This window comes from Ostrea edulis, chromosome 7, assembly GCF_947568905.1.
Source record: "Ostrea edulis chromosome 7, xbOstEdul1.1, whole genome shotgun sequence".
In the NCBI taxonomy this organism is placed as follows: Eukaryota; Metazoa; Mollusca; class Bivalvia; order Ostreida; family Ostreidae; genus Ostrea; species Ostrea edulis.
This window is the reverse complement of record NC_079170.1, coordinates 77,303,989-77,328,368: the sequence shown is the minus strand read 5'-3', so window position 1 is coordinate 77,328,368 and position 24,380 is coordinate 77,303,989. Positions and strand designations below refer to the sequence as shown.

Sequence of the window (24,380 nt, the reverse complement as noted above, 5' to 3'; positions counted from 1 at the left end):
TAGGATGGATTTCAGTCGTAATGGTGCTCACCGCATCGTCATTGAACGAGGTTCAGTGAATCAAAACGGTTTTAATAACATACCCCACCCTTGTATAGACACATATACTACTTCCATACAGTATAAACATTTAAATCAATTTAAGTATTATCAACATATCGGAGTACCATTATCATCATAAGATAAAGCTATCACAGAGAACGCCTACGTTCTACTATTGTGTTAATGTTTGTATTCGCCGAACAACACCAGGAAAGATGACAACTCCCATACAAGAAGATGAGATGAAAACCTTGCAGAAATGGATTGGAGGCAAGGTAAAATTCACTCTGCTATACAAAATCAGCCGAGATGGATGTGACGCCTGGACTTTCCACACCAAGTGTGACTGTAAGGGTCCGACCGTAACCGTCATCTACAACACCAAAAACACCGTGTACGGGGGATATACCTCAAAAAGCTGGCTGGGTGCTGGGAGTGCACATTATGTTTATGATCCAAAGGCATTTTTATTTCAACTGAGATATAATGGAAAACGTGTAGACAAAAAATATTCAATCAAAACAGGTGAATATGGAAATGCCATTCATTGTTGTCATAACGTTGGTCCCGTGTTTGGAGGTGGACCTGATATGCCTCACATTGCTGCAAACATTGATCCTGCGAACGGCGTTTTCACTTTGAAAAGCTGTACACTAAACAAAACATATGATATGAAAGGGGATGACCTCTCGGCATTTTCTGACGATATTTTAGAAGTGAGAGATTTGGAAGTATATAGAGTTGACGGTACGTATAGATTCTTGTTTAAATGTGAAACGGAAGAAACAAAGCGATATTTCAATGACCTGTGCATTGATCAAAATTTTCGCTGACCATCATCGCATGCGAGGAAAGTCAATACAATGTAAAATTTACAGACACGCTAACAAATGCATCATTTCATTCATGACATTTGACCAAAATTAAGTGTTTGTGCCAATGAATTAATACCGGTATATCTGTCATTGAATAGTCGATCACTGAATTAGCAAATTATGATTAAAAGCAATGCCCTTACTGCTGATTAAAGAGAGTAAAATCTATATCTATATATAATAATTCAATATCATTGGGAAAATGTAGCATTTAACCTGCTTATAACACATAAAATACTTTATTACATTAAACTAACTCAGTCTGAAGTTCCGAACTCTCTCTCTCTTTCTGTTTCTCTCTTCTTCTGATCTTATGTTTTCTTTATGGTTCAATTCCTCTGAAAATCACGAGCTTATTCAAAGAATAGTTTTCAACCATTGGTGATTTCATTGATCATAGCATTTAACATAAACAACGGATTGCAGAACATTTACCTAAATGCATGCATACTTCGCCTGCTCAAAATTGATAGCAGCAGGTATGATAGATATACAAGTATGTATTTCCTGTATAAACATGTCGCCCTATCTAAATCTCTTATCTGGCTTGGTTGATTTGATATGGCTTCTGACCTTGCTTCTGACTATCGTAAAGCTATTGCTCTGTATTAGACTGTATAATTGAATATTTCTGACCTTTCTGATTGGCTGAGATTCAACACACTAGGTAAATGGTATAGAGTTATAATTTTTTTATTGGTGAATATTGGTCGAGGTGGGTTAAAACTCGCAAACTCGGAAGCGAATTTTCACACCCCATGAATGTCAATATTCACCATTATAATTTCAGTAAATCATTCTTCATATTACCGAACTATATAATCCTAGCTGTTTTATATTACAAATATTACAAATCGGTTAATACGATGCTTTATGTGTACTTGAAGTCCAATATTTGCTTCATCCTCTTTACTTGGTAAATATTGTACTTAACAGGTAGCTAAATGATTTACTAACCTTAAGGGAGTCTATATATGTGCGTTTATGGGATTCAATCTGATACTAGCGTTAAGAAATTTGATTTAAAGCTCTATCACTCGTGTAGAACATAACACAATGTTGCATTATTTGATAAATAACAGTGGGTGTTTTTTTTTTATTTCGCAGAAGGGATGTTTGAACCCGGACTTAATACTTGGCGAGCCAGCCCGGAGTGGGACAATAAGGTATATTAAGGAGAGTGACATCATATCCTGTTATCTAAAAAATAAGAAAACACATCAAATCTGTCGACAAAATAGCTTTAGTTATGTCATTGGTGTTTGGGGCATGATTGAATGTGACGCATGCATGTGTAAATCGAACCCAAAGCGAAGCAATACAACTATTGTGTGAACAATATAAAGATAACGAACAGCGATCAATCCCATAACATGTAAATCCCTACATCGAATAAGAATAACATAAAGAATAAAAATACCCTCACTTTGAGATATACGGAGATTAAGGATTAAGTGTAAAGTTTATGAATTGAATGTGAACATGACTATGAAAGTGTAAATTCCAAGGGGAAATTATATGATGGATTACACTTTATACATAACACAGAGCCCAGACATTGCCATGTGGTGTCATGTACATTATGCTAAGGATTTTTGGTACAAAATTGATTATATAAGACGATTGCTTTAATATAGTATTTAACACTGGATAATCTTGTCATGATTGGTTAGGGTTTTAGACCTGTTCTATTTTGTGTATTTGGTTTAAGGATTGCGTGTGAGTTCAGGTAGGGACAATATATGCATTGTATATCAACTGCGAAACGGTTTATGAAAGAGTGTTAACTCTTTCCATTAGTTTGAGAAAGATATAAAAAAAAAAACGTTGGCAAATAAAGGTTCACAATTTGTGCCGTGGGGATTTCAAAAAACATTTCGAAGTCCTCGTTTTCCAAAGATTACATTGATATTGTCAATGAGGAGCCCCAGCATTGTTTTGATATCAACTTCTGAATACTTTGCGTAAAGTCAGGGAAAAAAAGTGACAAAGCAATTTTTTACATGCTTGATCACGGGATAAAATTTTACGGATACCTGTAAAATGCGAAACCAAACCTACCAATAAGAAACAAAATCAGATTGAAATGAAATGAAATATGACGAAACAGAACAAAATGAAACGAAACAGATAGTATAACTGAACAATCTAATGAAAGGCGAAGATAATGAACAGTGATCAATCTCATAACTCCCATAAGCAATACAAAATAAAGAGTTGGGCAAGCACAGACCCCTGGATATACTAGAGGTGGGATCAGGAGCATAGGAGGAGTAAGTATCTCTTGTCGACCAGTCATACCCTCCCTGAGCCCTATATCCTGATTAGGCAAACGGAGTTATCCGTAGTCAAAATATGTATGCCAAGAACGGCCTAACAATCAGCATGAAACACTTCAGACAGCATTTAACCAAATGATAGGTTGTAATGGCAAACTAGATCGTTATTACGGCCATAGAATTTGCAAAATACTGAGCTTAAACGAGACTTTTGAAACCCTAACAACTTGTTTGTCAGTAGCCTGTCTCGATTTAAAAACTGATCATATGTAGAACAAGCTCTTGCGTATCGAATCAGTTGAGAGATATAAACATTATATGCAGGTGGTAATGGAATATTGCTACATAAATAGGGGAAGTTGACGATGGAGAAGCTGAAATAACCCCTTTTCTCATACAGTTGAGTTGTTAGTTTGTCATTAATTTCTGTGATGCACTTTCAATAAGATATCTGAGTATGAAGCAGAGTGGACGACTCTGTGGTGTTTTTTATATCGAGTTCACGGGATATATGGAAACGACACATGAATGAAAATTATGAAAATAAAAAATGCCAATATGGACTAGCATCTCAGTCCCCTCTCTGAAAGACAATGCATGACTGGAATGTGACGTGGACAGAAAACAACATATTCTCTATTCAACAATTATCTGGGTGGGTTTCTTCGAAATTAACTGGATAATTGCATTTAAGCCTACGAATTGGCAACTGGTAATCTAAGGTATGGCTTCACTGTTCACAGGTTTTGACGGTATTATATTGATACATTCCTCACACATGGGATGCTTACTCCTCCTAGGCACCTGATTCCACCTCTGGTGTGTCCAGGGGTCCGTGTTTGCCCAACTATCTATTGTGTATTGCTTGTAGGAGTTATGAGATTGATCGCTGTTCGTTATCTTCACCTTGCACTTATATTAAATCCAGGAACAGATTGAATGATATTAGCAGTATTTCACAATGAGTCATAATTCATGTGTCATGCCTCCTTAAAGGAAATAAAACAGGATAGAATAAGAACGAGATAAAAGTATGTAATACCAGGAATTCGTCCGCGTACATTTTAGAAGTTACAATGTAATTCAAACTGTAATAAAAGATGATCGCACGTAATTTGATTTTAGAATAACAATTTATCCCAACAAAAATCGACCAGATTACAGATATTGATTATATAATATCACTACGTTTAATATTGCTTTAAGTTTAGTATCTCCTCTCTCTGGTTATAAGATTGCGTGGTTGTAACACTTCATATATAATTTACATAGTTACAAGTTCTTTTATTTCCATTAAGTATGGTATATGTAATTTTGATGTGTGTTCTTATTATATTCTTGCAGTTGATGTGAAAATCACACCGTTGGGTAAATTATACAAGTTAAGATTTTGTGTTGTGCGAAATTATAGTATGCAAGAGTAAATATGTGCCTGTAATGTTACGGTATGCGAAGTTTTAGAAACCAATCACATTTCGGTTGTCAACATTATTTTGAATTATGATAGTGAAAACTTACTGCATTCAACGAGCTTGTATATGATGCATTTTGATGGAGCGTGTTTTACTTTTGAAATTTAGTACTTGCAAAGCTTAAGAAAAGAAGTCGAGGAATACTGCCCACTGGAAGAAACGTGTGTTGATCAAGTGAAGGTTCTTCTCGTCGGACAAGTTGGAGCGGGGAAATCCAGCTTTTTCAACACGATTAACTCAATATTCAAAGGTGCTGTGACAAGCCAAGCTAGCTCCGGATCTACGGATAGGAGTCTTACAACAAAGGTATTGCAATGTTGACCCAATAAATGTTTCAGTTTAACACTGAATATAAACATGTCCAAAACGACCTGTACCCGCACTACACATTCAGCAACCAATATATATTGGAACAATTCATGTATGTCATGGTTTTTGTATCATGAAGAGAAAATCTGGAATAACTCTGAACAAAAGTTGATTGATTAAATAAGGTAATAATAAAGGTAAACTTATTTATCCGGATCATATCATAGGATTCTAATACAGGCATAATATCTGTATTCTTTACAACATGAGATTAATAGAATCCTTCATTAGTACGAGTTTGGGATAGGAAAATTCCACCGAGGGTACGAGATTTGTAGTCTAGGACGAGGTTTTGTTCCAAGGTGAAATTTCCCTATCCCATACAAGTAAATAGTGAAGGGTCATTTTTCACATTTTGCCCACACAATGAAATTTAAAATGATTTAAATCCTCATTTGACCTTCAAAGCAAAAACTAATTAGATAGACAAAAATGGTTTACACAATGTGTAAACTAAAAACCCCAAGGCTGTCCACCAGAAAGCTATTTCAAATTGAAATTTAAGAAAACATACAAAATATTTTGCTTCACTGTGTAACGTAAACCATACAAAATACTAGTATCTGAAAATATATGACGTCACAATGAAATGACATCGCAGCATTGTGAGACAGAAAAATCTGCATTCCAAAACTTCACAAAAACCCTTACCAATACGATACATATCTGGATCCAGTAAATGTAATAGCAAGCCCCTATCTTTGCTCCTCACGAAAAATATTAACAGCTGTGAAGGAGAAACTTCAAACGTATTGTACCACAACATATGCCCTATGTGGTGTAAATCAAATGTGGATTCTAAGAAAATTTTAAAGCCATTTTAGTTTATTTGAAATCGCAAAACTTTTCTCAATTCAACAACATCAAAACGTATGATTTTTCAACGTTTTACATGGCCATTTCTCACATTCATAGCTAGTGATCAGTCATCCATAAACTGACTTTGTTAAATGCCACTCTGATTCCACGCGCAAATACTCTGAAGTTGAAAAAATATGCTGGAGTTCCTCATTGACAATATCGTAGTGGTCTTTTGGTGATCATGTCTTCCAACAGTCTGTTGAAATTCCTATGGGCACGAATTGTGTTCCTTTGTTAGAAGACCTGTTTTTAAATTCTTATGAATCAGACTTTAGTGTATGTGAGAAGAAAAATCTATTGATGTGGTCTTCTATTCGATATTCGTCAACAAAAAGGGAAAAAGGAAATACCCAATTCTATGACAATTGGGATGATGATTTTAGCTTCTTCATCCCCAAATTCCCATATCTATATAGCGATATTTCATTACCACCTGCATATGGTGTTTATATCTCTCAACTGGTTCGATACGAAAGAGCTTGTTCTGCGTATGATCAGTTTTTAAATTAGGTCTGGGGGTTATAAAACTTCATATTTTCATACTTGAACTAAAACCTTATGCTCTAAATGGTGCTCATATTAAAAAATGAAGGTTATAAAACTTACATAATAATTATCATGCTCAAAAGGGAGTACATGCTCAAGGTTTTTAAAGTATGCTTGGAAGCATGCTCAGAGTTGTACTTAAAACAAACATGGCCAAGTTTGAGCATGGGTGTGGTAAAATTTTCAGACCAGGGCAGGCAACTGACAAACAATTTGATTTCAACAGTCGTCTTTAAAGTAAGCATTTTCTCAAATTTTATGATCGTAATAATGATCTAGTTTGACAATACGACCTATTATTTTGTCAATTGTTGTCTGACGTGCCTCATACCGATTATTAGACCGTTCTTGACCGAATGATTTTGACTATGGATTACTCCCTTTACCTAGTCAAGATATAGGATTCACGGCGGAGTGACCAGTCGATAGGGGATGCTCACTCCTCCAAGGCACCTGATCCAACCTCTGGCATATTCAGAGATCCGTGTTTGCACATGCAGCTCTCTATTTGTATTTCTTATAGGAGTTATTAGATTGATCACTGTACGTTATTTACAGCTTTTATAAAAGAAAAATGAAACTATTCACTGCCCGGCTCATGAATTCTAAAATATCCCCATTTTTAGTAAGATATTTTAAACCAAAATTGACATAAATTATATGCAAAGCATTATGGTTTCGAATAGCTATTCCGACATTATATTATATCTAAAATTATTAAGGAACTCAATTTTGCAAAACAATTACTTACCGTATAACGGGTATTTTCTGCAGGTGAAAATTTGCAAATCGATCCCTAAAAGATAAATTAAATTATGCGATATATACATGTATCTAATTACAGACTGTATATTCATTTTGCGATTGTAATTTTTCTGGATATTTCCCATTTCCAAAATTTTGTACAAAAATGGACAACTGCAAAAAATACCTAAAACACTATAAATATAAAACAATACTATATTTGGGTTTAACATTTCATCTGACATTTATTCACTAACAAAGAAACAAAACAGCTAAGTTTGGGGATTTTTTTCCAGGTTCTAAGTAAAATACAAAGCTCCATTCAAGCAAAGAGGAATAATAGCTTCTGAAGAAAACAGGCTTTGATATTTTATATATATTTTCTCTACACAGCTACGGATGTACCAGGTGCGGAAAGGTAGATCCGGGCGACCATTAAACTTCCGGTTGTGTGACACAAAAGGACTGGAAAAGGACGACGGTATAGATCCACAGGAATTCTGCTATATGTTAGATGGAAACATGCCAGACAAGTACACGGTACAGTTAAAATTAAAGGCTTCATTAACACCTATTCTACATCAGTAAAGGATTACAGGCATATATGATCACGTGTGGTTGTACATTTAACATCAACACCACAACATGACAAGCACACTTTTCACTACCCTTTATGAAAGTGATATTCAAAACAATCAAAGTGCATCAGGAACTTCCGTTTTATTTTTTAAACATCGCTTTATTTTAATGAAGAATATATGCACAACTCTTTGGTTTATGGATTTTTTTCTGAAAATACCAAAGATTCAATGATATGAACCACAAATATATGCCTCTCTAAGATTTTGATGAAACGTAGTTATTTCTGTATAGAGCGACATCAAGAATAATATACATATTAGTTCTTACATGTGCTTGTTTTGTACCTCACACCCACTTATGACAAGGAATGGGTACTTAGAACCCACTTTAACCCGGATCCCCATTGTGATCCTGCTAATATTGCGAATACATGTAATTTGTTTTAATTTCTTCTGTATTTCCCATATCAGATTTTGATCTCATATTATGGTCCCACCCTACATCTGGTGCCCCTGCATCAAACAAACTAAACTTTGCATTGCATATTGCTTGTACATTTATGTATATCGATATGCAAATGACTAAGCATTGTCCGGCTACGAGTACTCTTAATAATATTTTAAAGGATGTTTTCATTTATATTCCCATATGAAACTTTGATGCCCTATTGTGGCTCTATTCTACCCCCGAAGGTCATAATTTGAGCCAAGTTTAATCTGCATTACCTGGGATGATTTCACATTAATATGCAAATTCATTACCCTGCTGTAGTATTTTAAAAGCTCTTTCCTATATATTCCTATATATTCCCATGTAAAACTTCCACAATTTCAAAAAAAATCGAATCTGTATTGCCTTGAAATGCTTGCATATTAATATGAATAATCATGGCTCTGTTGTTCTTGAGAAGAAGATATTTCAAGAGCTATCCTATATATATCCCTGTGTACAAGTTTGATACCTTGTTATGGCCCCACCCTACACCAAACTACCATGATTTGAACAAACATAAATCTACACTATGTCAGGAAGCTTTCACTATTTTTTTCCACTAATTCTTAATTATATTCACCTCAAAAACGGTGTGGTAATGTTTTTAAACATTAATCCTCTTTACATAATTATGCTTTGTGGTAAGTTTGGTCTGAAATTAATAATGTGACTCTTGAAAATAAGTCAAAAATATTAAATCTTCAAAGACAGACGCCGGACCAAAAAAAACGAATAGAAAAACTAATGTTGGGTTTTAGCTTATGAAAGGTGAAGATAACGAACATTGATCAATCTCAAAACTCTTAAAAGCAATACAAAATAGAGAGTTGGACAAATAAAAAACTAGATCAAATATCGTTCACATTCATGGGTTGTTTTTTCAAAGAGTCGACGCACAGTTATAGATAATCATGATGTAGTTTGCTGAGTCGACACACAGTTATAGATAATCATGATGTAGTTTGCTGAGTCGACACACAGTTATAGATAATCATGATGTAGTTTGCTGAGTCGACACACAGTTATAGATAATCATGATGTAGTTTGCTGAGTCGACACACAGTTATAGATAATCATGATGTAGTTTGCTGAGTCGACACACAGTTATAGATAATCATGATGTAGTTTGCTGAGTCGACACACAGTTATAGATAATCATGATGTAGTTTGCTTCTGTCTTTGAATAAAACTTGAATGATTTACATCATGGATTTGTTGCGAAATGAAAAGTTTAGATGAAAGGTGAAGATAACGAACAGTGATCAATCTCATAACTCCTACAAGCAATACAAAATAGATAGTTGGGCAAACACGGACCCCTGGACACACCAGAGGTGGGATCAGGTGCCTAGGAGGAGTAAACATCCCCTGTTGACCGGTCACACCCGCCGTGAGCCCCATATCCTGATCAGGTAAACGGAGTTATCCGCAGTCAAAATCAGTGTGCCAAGAACGGCTTAACAATCGGTATGAAACACGTCAGGCAGCATTTGACCCAATGCGAGGTGTATTGACGAACTAGATCGTTATAACGACCATAGAATTCTTTAGATAGCAGACGTTCACCTAAATAACAACGAATTAGAGGGTTTCGGTAGGGATTGGTTGACTTTCGTACCCTTTACGTACAATGTATGTAACATAATTCGTTAGCATGTTTTTCCTGGGGGGACATAGTCAAAATAGAACAGCACTCAATGTGTCAGATACCATGTCTTTATTCTTTGGATCCAAAAATAAGTACCACTTACATCATAATTTACTGACCTAGTTTTTCATTTTTTGCAGTTTAATGCAGCCTCCTTGTTAAGTCCTGACACCATTGGCTTCAACAAGACCCCCTCCTCCAAGGACAAGATCCATGTAGTGGCTATCGTCGTTGATGCAACAAGTGTAGATGTATTGCCGGAAGAGATAATACAAAAAATAAAAACTTTACAAGTGAAAATTAACCAAAGAGGTACATGTTTAAACGTAATTATTGATAGTAGTCAATAATGGTGACCGTAATCTAGGGAGTTAAGCGGTTGGCCTTGTAACCGGAATACACAGGTTCGATTCTCAATCCCGGTGCTACGCCATACATGAGACGTTTGATTAGGTAGTGATTGTTACTCCATCATGCGCTCAACATGAAAGGTTTCCTCAGACATGCCCTTCAGAAGGAGGTCCATTATCACGGTAGGCGTTTACAGGATAAAGCACTCTCATTGTTACAGCCTTGAGAGCCTTTTAGTTTTCATTTGTTACACTTCACCTAAAGCTAGTGACGACTCTATATGAATGAAGAATTACTATCAAAACAAATCCAATGATGATAAGTATTTCTTTCCAGATTTAGTGTGTAAAATAACGCATTAAAATAACGTGTTAAAATAGCGGCTTTAGGCTTATGTTCGGTGTTTACAGCCATTGAGTATAGAGTAATCTTAATCAGATCACACATGTTGTGGCAGTTTTTACGGTGTCATCCGAAAGACATAATTCCATAATACGTACCATCTTTAACGGGTGTATAAAAACCAGCCCAGTGGCATTAGATGGACACTATTGTCCACTTCGAACGAGTCAACCATATTATGGTTGTTTAGCACTGAATGACTCAAGTTCAAAAGGTGCAAAACTACTGGACAATATTACTACTTTTGCTGCAGATCTTCACCGGAAATTTAAAGTTTCAATATGGTTGACTCGTTTGAACTCAGAAGTTAATAGCTAGTAAAAACGAAACTGGTGATCAATATAAATTTAAATACTGTGAGGGTGACCCCAAGTAACGGTAATTCTGAATTGGACTGCAACGGATGACGGATACACAAAAGGCAACGCAATGAAGGGAAATTGCATGGAGAAAATGGTGCAGGGTTAACAACGGCGACCTAATTCTCGAAGTTGGACTTAATTTTTCAAAGTTTCTGTGAAGTCGGGTAATTATGCATTATCCCGATTAATATCGAAGTTTGGAGAGTTTGAAGTGAGCAACCGAGAATTTATGGCTGCTTTCTTAGCTCCCTTCACACTATATACTATATATACCAGTTTGCTCAGATTGTGTCAAAGTCCTATGATATCAAGTATCCCAGGGAAATAGTCAAAACCCTTGCTCTGAGGTGGTGTGAAAAACTTCATAAGCTACTGTCCGAGGCCAACGGCCGGAGGCGATAGTTCATAAATTCTAGTTCATCATCGAGGGACGATAGTTTGGACTGCTTCCCTAAAGTTCTGTTATACAATTAACTTATCTACTTCTCTGCAATAAAAAGAACCACAGTGTTGTAATTTACACTTTCTTAATCTTAATCTTTTTCAATACATGTATGTTATAAAATGTTGTATAAAATCTTTTCAACATGCATATATTTATGATGATGGAAACAGAGCTGGAGCCGACATGGGATTTCGAGCATCACGGGTATATGTAGTTTATAAACACAGGACGGGTCTGACTATAGTTCTCTGGTAAAGTACACATAGTATCTTTGTTAAATATCTTGAAAGAACTTTATTTATTATAATATCATTAAATTGTTTGGGATATCCCATATATCACATTCTATTGCAAAGATGCAAGTTCTAAAACGTTTAAAATATCAAGATCAGATGCAAAAACTTGCGTCTCTTTCACCGTTCTTTAAATGTATTGACCAGCCCACGTGTCATATGTTTACCTAAAAAAAACTATTACATGTAAGTACAATGATAAAAGTACTTGATGGTTTATACACCTATTTATTTTAAGTGTATATAATCGTGATAATTTAGTAAATTGACAACTTTGTCCTTTCTATAACCATTCGATTGTTTAAATTGTAAAACAAAAGATCAATTACCTGAAACACCTTTTGTAATTGTGAGGGTTATCATTTTCTTCCTTTGGTCATCACATATTGCTCTGAGATTTGTGACTAGAGACGGTCATCATATACCGAGGTCATATGAATCTAGAAGTGTAACACTAAATGTCGCACGTAAGGTTATCATTGTGCGTCGGATTATTTTTTTCCTTTATTCTGTATCCAACCATATTTTCACTTTGTGACACATTGTCGAACCATAATTAATAGTTTCATTTCGATTTTTTGTTTTTTGGCAAAGTTATCACAACCAGGAAGAAGTACTGCAATAAACTGACTAAATGAAGCGTAGGTCACATCTCTCCACTAATTACAGAAATCATCCCCTCTTGTCTATTACTCACGCACTTCTTCTATTCAATATACATACCCATTATCTTGATGCATCGTTGGTTTTTGTAGATTATAAAGTCACGTTTTCTTACTTTTCCCCAGACCTTCATTTCTGCGACTGCTCCATGAAAATCCACACATCTGTTTTGAAGCAGGTTATCGAAATATTGGTCGTTGACATCCTGAAATCGATTATCCGCTGTCATTTGTACTAAGTAATGATAACAAATAGGCCCGACTCCCAAATACGCTTGATGCGTATGGCAGCGAATTTTTAACAAGGTTCACGTACATTGCCATGAAACAGTTAAAGCTATTGGTCGGTCAATGATTTGACAGATACTTATTACGTACAAAGAGAAACTAAGAAGAAACAAGCAATAACCGGTTCATCACTCTACTGATAAACAATTAGACAATAACAGAAATCATCCTTGTGTTTGACGCAGCGGCGGGATCGAGAATCGAACTTGGGTTTCCGGTTGCAAAGCTAGCAATTTGACCACTAGGCTGCTGTCACTTTTCGACTGATTACAATATTTACATTCCTGCCATCTTGCGCACATCCAGCATGTTTGAGCTTCATTTTCCCTCTCCTTTACAACATATTTGCTTTCTTTAGCTATTAATATTAAGTGCTTAATTTCGCGAATCTGTCGCCAGTGTCGGTTACTTTCGGTGCAGGGGTATTGGTTTCTCGAAGGCGCGCAAAAATAAACATCAAAATGAATCAATTTCTACACGTATATATTCTGTCATTCTTTCCAAGTGAAAGGTGAAAATAACAATCATAACGCCTATAAGCAATACAAAATAAGGAGTTGGGCAAGCACGGACCTCTGTGTTAAATCATATCACATTCTGATATTGTGTTTATTTGTTATTTATATATTCAAAAGAATACCCGGGCTATTACTGAGTCACAAAAGGACAGATACCAAGTGACTACTTTACCGCAATCGTGATGAAACATCTACGTACATGGGCCGATATGATTGTGATGTCACATTACAAATGATGATGGACGTGGACACTTCTTCTGTGACCACAAATGTAAATCAATGTACACTTCTACAATTAGAAATGCGTGGAATCTGAAAAGAAAATATCATTAAAACGTCATTGACTGAATATCGAGAAGTACCTCCTCCCGATGTCATTGTGTGGTTAAACGGACCGAGAACCTTTAATTCGTTGTTGAAATTGGTGAAAAAATCAACGCACATTCCACGACATCTTTCGCAACACTCGCGGCAAAAAGTGAAAATGCAGTTAATCGTGACATATTTGATTGAAAAGTCAGAGTTTGCTTCAAACGAAATATGTACCAAGTATGTCATTTTCTTTTATCTTCCAATCAATGCAGTAGGCGGGGTTACGACACTGTGCGAGCGAGTGACGTCACGTAACCACACCAAAACCCTTTGATTCTTTTCTTAGTTTAACCCCCGTCAATTATCCTCTACTCAAATTGAGATGTCAACAGCTGTAGGTGAAGTACCATAAATTCAGACTAGTGCTTATTACCCATATTCGTAGCAGCGAAGGTTCATTAACATGCTAACGAAAGACCCGTTATGTTTGCCCAACTATCTATGTTGTATTGCTTATAGGAGTTATGGGATTGATCACTGTTCGTTATCTTCACCTTTCTTAATGTTGAGTATTTGTTAAAGAACCAATCACTACCTACATTGAATGTTTTCGAAATGTATAACGTGGTCAGTACATGAGTGACATCCCGGTTACGAAACGAACCATTTAACCACTGAGCTACCGGTTCACTCTAATAGTATTTCTACTACTGGAACACTTCAAGATATTCGTTACTTAGAAACCAGTATATCTATATTTCTAAACTTTGTTTGCGAGGTGGAGTTCAAAGTAAGTGTCTGAATTATTTTCCGTTTCATATCTGAAGCATATATTATGCTAGACTAATCAAAAATGCAGGAGCGTAATCAGTAATTGAAAGGACATAATTATGAAGGAAAAAAGAAGAAAGAGAAAATGTACTTGTAAACTTTTTTTATTATTTTCATTTTAAGGAATTCCACAGGTTGTTCTGATGACGAAGATCGATAAGGTTTGTGAGACGTTACAGAGAGATGTCTCCAAGACCTTCTGTATTCCTGCTGTCGGAGAGCTTGTAGAAAAAGTAGCGCTGATATTCGGACTTCCACGAGCTCACATCGTTCCTATTAAAAATTATGAGAGTGAAATGGAGCTCAAGTCCGATATCAACACACTTGCACTGCTGGCCTTGAGGCAAATATTGAATTTCGCAGACGACTACCTGACCAACTATCTTGATGAGTGATTGAAAGTTAATTTGAATTCAATTCAGTTGTATTTTGTCTATTAAACTATAATACCAAAACTTCACAATATAACTTGAGTATGTGATTTCTTCTTTCCGGTCCATTCTACCCGGGAACGTAACACAGCATGGACAGAGCTCTTCATGTTTAAGAACCAGTCAAACCGGTATAGAGTAGACTGAGCCAGCTGTTGTTGTTCTGTCGTACAGAGTAAACGACTCATTTAATTATCTAAAGATCGTTTTATAGAGAAATATAAGTATAAGCATGTTATGGCATGTCAAACGTTGCAATATTTGAAGTTTTCCATTTGTATTGTTTAACCTTTCATTTACATTGGGGTTTTTTTCATTTGTATTGTATATTTTCCACTTGTATTCTAAATTTTCCATTTCTGTTGTATAATTTTTCATTTGTATTGTATATTTGTTTTTCATTTGCAATGTATAATTTTCCATTTGTATAGTAAAAATGTGCATTTGTATTGTATAATCTTTATTTGCATTGTATAATTTTCCATTTGTATTGTATCCGAGGGAGTGTTTACTTTGGTTTGCTAAAGAGGATTTGATTGGCGTGAATTATGGTTCGACACCTGTGGGATCCGAGTTAGAATAGGTCCTCAGTACCCCATGTTTGTTGTAAGAGGCGACTATATGTAAACGGGGTGGTCATTCGGATGATACTGCAATATCCGAGGCCCCGTGTCACAGCAATTGTGGCACGATAAGGATCTCTCCCTGCTCAAAGGTTGTAAGCGTCGAAAATCGGCCTAAAGTTTGCAGCCCTTCACCGGCGATGGTGACGTCTCCATATGAGTGAAAAACTCTCAAGCGGAAATTCAACAATATATGACTAAATAAATTGCGGTTCCATTGTCAAGCTTAGGATATATCTCTTTCATTACTACTGTTGACTTATACACGTCTGTGTTAGGCCGTTCTTAACAAAGTGATTTTGACTACGGATTACACCATTAACCTGATCAAGATATAAGGCTCATAGGAGGTGCGACCTGTCGACAATGAATGTCTACTCCTCCCAGGCACCTGATCCCACCTCTGGTTTATCCAGTCGTTCATGCCCTACTCTTATTTTTGTATTATCTATAGGAGTCATGAGATTAATCAATGTACGTTATTTTCATTTTTTTATAATACAATAGTTAACATTACTTCCTGTTAGTTCCTTCCTATACACATGTGTTGGATACAATACTATTTCCGCATAGTGTATGGATAAACGCATACAATCGCTATTTCTTTTGTCTCCTTACTCATTTGTTCGCCTTTCTTTAAACTGAGTAAACAGAAACAACTCGGTTGAAAAAGAAAAATAGTGGCAGCTCGATTCCCGAACCCCCGATTTAAAATAAACTACTTGATATAGCATTTAAAATGTCTGCAGCAATCAATATTGGAAACACGTTCAGAGTGATCACCCTTTGCTCCATTGAAACGTATATTTAAAAAAAGAATATTGATTGTCAGCGTAATTATGGTAATTTTACAGAAGGCTCGTCCACTATGTGTCAAAACCCTGACTACTGTTCATTACATGCAAACTGCAGTATTTCAGAAACACGTCGAATACCGCTTACTGGGGAAACTCCGATTACTGGGCGTTCCATGTACAGGCTGGACACACGATACTGGGCGTGTCAGCAGGCTGGACACGCGATATTGGGAGTGTCAGTACAGGCTGGACACGCGATACTGGGCGTGTCAGCAGGCTAGACACCCGATACTGGGCGTGGCAGTACAGATTGGACACGCGATATTGGGTTTGGCAGTACAGGCTGGACACCCGATACTTGGCGTGTCAGCAGGCTAGACACCCGGTACTGGGCGTGTCAGTACAGGCTGGACACGTGATACTGGGCGTGACAGTACAGGCTGGACACGCGGTACTTGGCGTGGCAGTACAGGCTGGACACGCGATACTTGGCGTGTCAGCAGGCTGGACACCCGATACTTTGCGTGGCAGTACAGATTGGACACGCGATATTGGGTTTGGCAGTACAGGCTGGACACCCGATACTTGGCGTGTCAGCAGGCTAGACACCCGGTACTGGGCGTGTCAGTACAGGCTGGACACGTGATACTGGGCGTGACAGTACAGGCTGGACACGCGGTACTTGGCGTGGCAGTACAGGCTGGACACGTGATACTTGGCGTGGCAGTACAGGCTGGACACACAATACCGGGCATGGCAATACAGGCTGAACACTCGATACTGGGCTTGTCAGCAGGCTGGACACCCGGTATTGGGTGTGTCAGCAGGCTGGACAGGTGATACTGGGCGTGGCAGTACAGGCTGGACACTCGATAGTGGGCGTGTCAATACAGACTGGACCAGCGATACAGGGCGTGTCAGTACAGGCTGGACACGCGATACTGGACGTGGCAGTACAGGCTGGACACATGATACTGGGCGTGGCAGTACAGGCTGGACACGTGATACTGAGCGTGTCAGTACAGACTGGACACTCGATACTGGGCGTAGCAGTACAGGCTGGACACACGATAGTGGACGTGTCAATACAGGCTGGACACGTGATACTGAGCGTGTCAGTACAGACTGGACACTCGATACTGGGCGTAGCAGTACAGGCTGGACACTCGATAGTGGGCGTGTCAATACAGACTGGACCAGCGACACAGGGGTGTCAGTACAGACTGGACACTCGATACTGGGCGTGTCAGTACAGGCTGGACACGCGATACTGGACGTGGCAGTATAGGCTGGACCAGCAATACTGGGAGTGTCAGTACAGCTTGGACATACGATCGTTATAACGACCTAGTTCGTCAATACAACCTCGCATTGGGTCAAATGCTGTCTGACGTGTTTCATACCGATTGTTAAGCCGTTCTTGGCACACTGATTTTGACTGCAGATAACTCCGTTTACCTGATCAGGATATAGGGCTCACGGCGGGTGTGACCGGTCAACAGGGGATGTTTACTCCTCCTAGGCACCTGATCCCACCTCTGGTGTGTCCAGGGGTCCGTGTTTGCCCAACTATCTATTTTGTATTGCTTGTAGGAGTTATGAGATTGATCACTGTTCGTTATCTTCACCTTGCATAGTACGAAAACTAACCAAACCATTTCAACGCGAAGAAATATATTCACCCAACACTGATTGTGTGCCTACAAACAATAAATGAATGTTATTCGCATACATTTACTTGTGACTACACAGCGGCTACGAAGTCCGTGTGCATGCACTCAGACAAATCGGTGTCAAAAGATTTAAGATGTCTATGAAACGATGTTCAAACTTTTCAGTTGCTGAATATCAGTATTGCTTGACAAGGTGGAGAAAACAAAAGACATTCGTTTTTAAGATGCTGTAAATTCAACAGTGTATGTCCGGTCGGGTGAAGAAATGAAGAAAAAGTCGACATGCCTAAACAGCGAAAGTAGGAAAAAGTTGGCTTTGGGATATTCTAATCGAATATTGAGTTCATCATAAAGAACACATGTCGCGGTATACGAAGCTTATCAATGATGTCCACATCCTCCATATAGTCTTATAGATTGTTTCTGTCCATGAAACCACGCTCCCTCTAGATAAGCTACCTATCTCTAAGCACAACATATGTCAGTATAAACGTAAGACAAGTATCTGGATGTCTTAAGAGTTCGAACAATCTTAAGATTATTTTAAGATCTGACAGTTTTGTGAAACAGCTATGATGGATCTTATGACAAATTTTGGACTTAAGACAGATCTTAGTCGTAAGATAGTTTTGTGAAACTGGCCCCAGCCCCAGACCTCTTCTCAAAGACAGATGTTGAACAAGCCTATACATTTTACATACGTGTATGACAACAGATAAAATGATTTTAAATATTCTCGTCAGGTAAGACTGGAACATATTCTCGAGGGGGGGGGGGGGGGGGGGGGGTAGCATCTAGACATCATATTACCCATTCGATTCACCTCCCCATCTAGACATCGTATTAGCCATTCGATAAGAATATATCACCTTGGATAAGACGGGGAATACAAAACAAAAAGAAACAATCAAAATATGATTGAAATAGATTGAGAAATAGATCAAACATATAAATGAATAGATAAAACAAATAATGACTAACTACAGTACTGATCAACAGATATGCGAGCGGATCTAAAATACAATTTTAATTAGATTGCTGTTTTTGCCTCAATTTTAAAACTATACAAAACTACATTCTTTTTGAGAGACAAAAGATATAAACACCTCTATTGCCCCCGCCGATTTTCACACCTTCTGTTCGAATGTTCAATTCAGATACCCGGATTCGCTTACCCCAATTGTGGTAAAAGAAAAAAAAGCACCTTGGTATTTGCGTAGAATATACAAGTCACTGTATAAACGGGTCGGTCTTTGCATTATGCAGACAGTTCCGATAAACAATTTTGATGAACATGTTTTTTTATTTAAACTTGTCAGTTATCTTGAAACTTGATCATACAAGTGTAAGAAGACAAATAAGTTATTCCTATATACCAAAACAAATGACTAAATAACGAGGGCAGATATATACATATCTCTGTACTTGATAGAAAATAGCAAGGGTGATAAAATGGTATCGGATTTTGCTCTGCCTGGTGGGATTATAATAAACTGTTTTCTTTCGATCATTTGTAGATTTTCATTGTTGAAAGCCCGTCTTAGAGACATTTTAAAATAATTGCTCAAATTCCCAACAATGTTCAGTGGCGGATTTAAGGGGAGGTGGGCGCAGCCGGTGTAGAGGCAAATTTTGACTCCCATAGATTAATGACCGGGGGTTATTTTTCGTCGTCGAAAATTTACCTCTTAGCCGTAGAAAAATTGGATAATTTTGTAGAAAGAAGACCCAGGGGTCATTATTTTGCGTGTCATACCTGAAAAATAATGACCCCTGTAGAAAAATGACCCCCTCCCTTTCTTAGCTAATTGATTTATTTTAAAGGAGTTGGTCACTATTTACCCAGAGTTATCGTTCCTGTTGCTCCTCTTATCAAATTTATACCATGTGTATTTTTTTTTTCACGGTTGATAAAATGAAAGTAAGAACTAGTTCATTAAATTTGAGGAAAACCCACTGTAGGTTCCATGACCAATTACAACTGGAAAAAATCCGCATATTTCAGGGGCGGATCCAGGGAATTTTCAAAAAGGGGTTCTACCATTTTTAGTTTTCAAAAGGGGAGTTCCATTCTCAAAATGTGTTATTTTTACCTCATTAAGCAACATTTTGTAACGATAGGCAGAGGTACAACCTATAAAACCTCCACAACTCCCTCTGAATCTACCAATGTATTTATGTTATCTATTTACCTGTATAGATCTTGTGTAATCAAACACACACATAAAAAAGAGCTGCGTCTAAATACAATACTTCTTGTGTCACAGAGAGGCGTGAAGTCGTCTTAAAACTGATGAATTGACATACATTTTTTGCAACTGAAATCAATAGCTTATTTCATTTACGCATCATTATCGTTTTTCATGAATTTTGAAAAATAAGTAAGTGTTTATAGAGGTACATGTATTGGTGAGTATGCGAACAATAACTTTGGGTAGACTATAGCATTTCACTGGAACATTTATGCCTATCAGAGGTGTAGGACAAGGGGACGGGGGCACGTGCCTCTTCACTTTTGGAAGATAGGGGGGTGGGGGGGGGGGCACAAGTGGGTTTGTGCCCCCCTCACTTTTTTAACACAAAATTAACATAGATTGATCAGATGAGAATATACCATGGTAGCAATTGCACTTCATTCTTCATTTCTTATATGATAGACATTTTGCTTTTCGATTCATATCATAGTACTATATCACAGCATATGATTCAATATCATAATATGATTAAATGGAATAGCATCATATGTATCAATATAACATCAGAATATATGTTTACAATTTGATATGATACGATAGTGTACGATACAAAATCATATGATAACCTACTATTCTGTATATTATATATTTATTACAAATAACATTACATAATTTCATGCCATAATGGTATCATAAGATGTGGCATATATCCACAATCACATCAGCCAAGCAAGTGTGAATGAGATAGGATCAGTAGATCTTCTATATGTATAAACCGCTAAGAATTGTCTCGGAGAAAATCCAAAACAGGCTACATGTAGCTCTATGCTATGCATGTATATTCATAACAACATTAACAATTTAAGTCTGAAGAGAAATGTTCTTGACGAGTATGTGTTTGCATTCTTAAGCAAAGTCTGACATTTGATATCATACTCCATATTCTTTGTAAGATATTTATAGCTACATTGACTATATGCAATTCTGAATGGGTTAACATAACACTCTAACCTTAATAACATGGGGACAAGGACTTCACAATTATGGTAGTACCTACTCTGTGTATATCAAATCAATTACGCACTCTGTTTGCATGTTATGGTCATTAATGTAGAATAAACTAATGCATGTTTACAAATGTTACTATAGAGTCCCCTTCCACGCCTGAACCCATATTCCCTTTATGGCAAGACGATTGCATGTATCTCGATATAACTATGCATGTATTTACTCGTAATAACGAATATAACTCGTTGTGGCTAGACACTTATTTGGTACGAGTCACTATTTTGTATATTCTTATTTTTGAAACAAAATTACAATTCCTAATATATGTTTTAATCTGGTTACGTTTCATATGAATGATAGATTTACTTATAATATGACAATGTTGGACTGGCTCCCTTAGGCATTGCCAGAGAAATAATCCTTAATAAAATTTACAAGAGGGTCATTATTCTACGGGAGTCATTTTTCTAAACGTGAAATAAACTGATTTTTTGAAAAAGACATTTTTTCTACGGGCAAAAGGGGTCATTATTTTACGTCGAATAATGACCGGAGGTCACTTTTCGACGTCGAAAAATTACCCCCGGTCATTATTCTATGGGAGTCAAAATTTGCCTCTACACCGGCACCCCCACCCCCTTAAAATTTTCAAATTTAAGGTAAATCGTGGTATCTTGTTTAGAAAAATGTACTAAACAATAAAAAAGCAATGATTTCTTCCACCCCCGGAGAAATAAATGAAAACATCTTTTGATTTTTTGAATTACTTCATTGGGAGAACTTAATCGTTTTCAAAAACCCTTAAAATTTGTGTCATTTTATTAATTTCATCTTATAATATAATGATAAAAAATTGTACAAATGACTATAAATAGGAGACATTTCAAGCCCTATGAAATCTGTAAAATCCAGGAGCTTACGGGGGCTTCGGCCCCTGGCCCCCACCAGGACTTCCCCTGGATCCACCGGGGGCCTCAACGCGGCCCATAGACCCCTTGTCTCATAAAGAGGCGCCCCCCGTAACTGCAATTCCTGGATTCGGTCCTGATGTCCTACGTCCCATGCCGAAATGACTTGCACGGTCTGTACGTTTCTAAGGGCGTGGTTTGAACGATCTACACGTTTCTGTGGGCGTGGCTTGATCATGCACGGAACGATTCTTGCACGAAATGATTTGCACGGAACGCTGAACGGTCTGCACGAAACGCTGAACGGTCTGCATGGAACGGTGAACGGTTTGCACGGAACAGTGCACGGAACGGTGAACGGTTTGCACGAAACGGTGAATGGTTTGCACGGAACGGTGAACGGTTAGCACGGAATGGAACGAAACGCTTTGGAGGTGTAATAGCACGCTTCAGAGTCTGTACATATCAAGTATCTGTATTTTTTCTATACATGTTTTCACGCTCAATTTCATCATTTTGGGGGATGGGGCATTTGAATTAATATCCTTAAGTAAACAAAATCCTACACCTTTACTAAAATACTGGATTCCTTCGAAAATGAATTATGTGTTGAAAAAATCGTTGCACTCTTCATGACACACTGGCACACGTATAGCTGGAGGTTTGAGGATGTGTTTGGATACAAGCGTAATCACTTACACCTGAAGTATGGACACTACTACCCCCCTCCCCTTCTAAATTTATTCGAAATGTATGGATTCCCTGACTATCTCATCCCTCTTTCTATCCATGCAATCGTTTCACGCTTTTTGTAAGCTTTCAAGATTGGCCTTCTATCGGTATAAAAAAATCCGCAAGGTAAGAAGCAAAGATTTGTCAACAAACAGGGTATCCCGGATTCGAGGCACATTTTCCAAGTAATTGCAGCGTTAGATAAGGAATTTGGCAAGCAGCAGGTCAGAGAGATGTCGTACTACAAATCGCTACACTCAAAACCCATCTCATATCTTTTATTTGTCACAATCATGCGCGCCTTGATCGGACAGGGCTTCTTCTATTCCGCTGGCAGCTTAAGAGGAGGTCACTTAGTATGACTTTGTTACGCATCATGTGATTGGTCGGCGCTGACACTTGTTTGCCCTCGGGATTGTCGTGGACCGGTCACATGACGCGTAGCATATTCTGATTCCATGCATGGGTACATGTATATAAATCCATCTAAATGAACAGCATACAGCATCGATGACAGGAAAACAAACTGTTCTATATTATACACGTTTGAAATATGCCTGGTAGGCGTGAAGCTTTGCAGTACATACCTTCAAATATTTTCAAAAATGAAATGATTTTTTTCTTTATATATATTTAATTCTGTGAGAATCCCCAGCCGTTACATAAGACGTACTATATTTATTAAGATGCATACGCGCATTGTTTACAAGGCAGCGCGTTCATGGGGAAATGGTTGTCATTGGAATTTGTAAAGATATCAAAGGCCAAAACACTGGAAATGTAAATGTTTGATCAATGAGTAGATTAGTTAAACGTGTTACATCTCAGGGGCGCATTTTTTTTCTAAATTGATATATTGACTTTACGCATTCATTTCACAGGCACGCCATCACTGGACCTATATATTTCCTTTTTATTTGACAAAGATGCATCATTCATTTTTCCTCTTTTATGCTCAATAATATGTGTACCATAAAAGAAAAGTTCAAGTTGAGTGTACAAAGGATATCTATTCATATGCATTTTATACATCTTTCCTTAGGCATATAAATAAATGTATGTTTTAAGACAATGAAGATAATGAACAGTGATCGACCTCTTGAATCCTATAAAGAATACAAAATTAAGAGTGAGGCAAACGCGGACCACTGGACACACTAGAGTTAAATCAGGAGCAACATCCACTGCTGACCTAGCACACCTGCCGTGAGCCCTGTATCTTAATCAGGTAAACAGAGTAATCCGTAGTCAACATTGATATGTAAAGAAACACGTCCGACAGCATTCGAACTAATGACAGGTTGTATCCATTGTATAAAAAAAACTATAGATTTGTGAAATGCTTACTTTAAACGAGACTGATGAAACCCCATAACATCAACTAATTTGTCAGTACCCTGTCCCGATTTAGAATTAATTATACGCTTAACATGATTTTGCATATCGAATCAGTTGAGAGACATATACATCACATGCAGGTGGTAATGGAACGTAGCTACATATATCTGGGAACGGGGAATGGAGAAGCTGACATCAACCCGTTTGTTATAAAGCTATGTCATTAGTTCAAGATTTTGTGACTACGTACCATCCACACAGACGTAATCATAAAACATTGACTTGTGAGGATGGTAAGATA

General features: G+C 37.4%; 1 protein-coding gene across 1 annotated transcript; it reads left to right on the top strand.

Moving 5' to 3' along the window:
• Window positions 1-66: 66 nt before the first annotated feature.
• LOC125656216 (interferon-induced protein 44-like) lies at window positions 67-16,028 on the top strand. Its single transcript, XM_048886820.2, has 6 exons — window positions 67-789; window positions 2,025-2,083; window positions 4,777-4,974; window positions 7,582-7,728; window positions 10,051-10,222; window positions 14,498-16,028. Exons 1-6 carry the CDS (start codon window positions 258-260, stop codon window positions 14,767-14,769), a joined length of 1,380 nt encoding a protein of 459 aa, XP_048742777.2. The 5' UTR covers window positions 67-257; the 3' UTR covers window positions 14,770-16,028.
• The last annotated feature ends 8,352 nt before the right edge of the window (window positions 16,029-24,380 follow it).

What these genes read in the sequence shown, in the direction of transcription:
- LOC125656216 (XM_048886820.2), top strand. Translation starts at nt 258, where the DNA reads ATGACAACTCCCATACAAGAAGATGAGATGAAAACCTTGCAGAAATGG. An exon ending in ACATGCCAGACAAGTACACG is followed by an intron (nt 7,729 to 10,050) that starts GTACAGTTAAAA and finishes CATTTTTTGCAG; the next exon opens with TTTAATGCAGCCTCCTTGTT. An exon ending in AGTGAAAATTAACCAAAGAG is followed by an intron (nt 10,223 to 14,497) that starts GTACATGTTTAA and finishes TTTCATTTTAAG; the next exon opens with GAATTCCACAGGTTGTTCTG.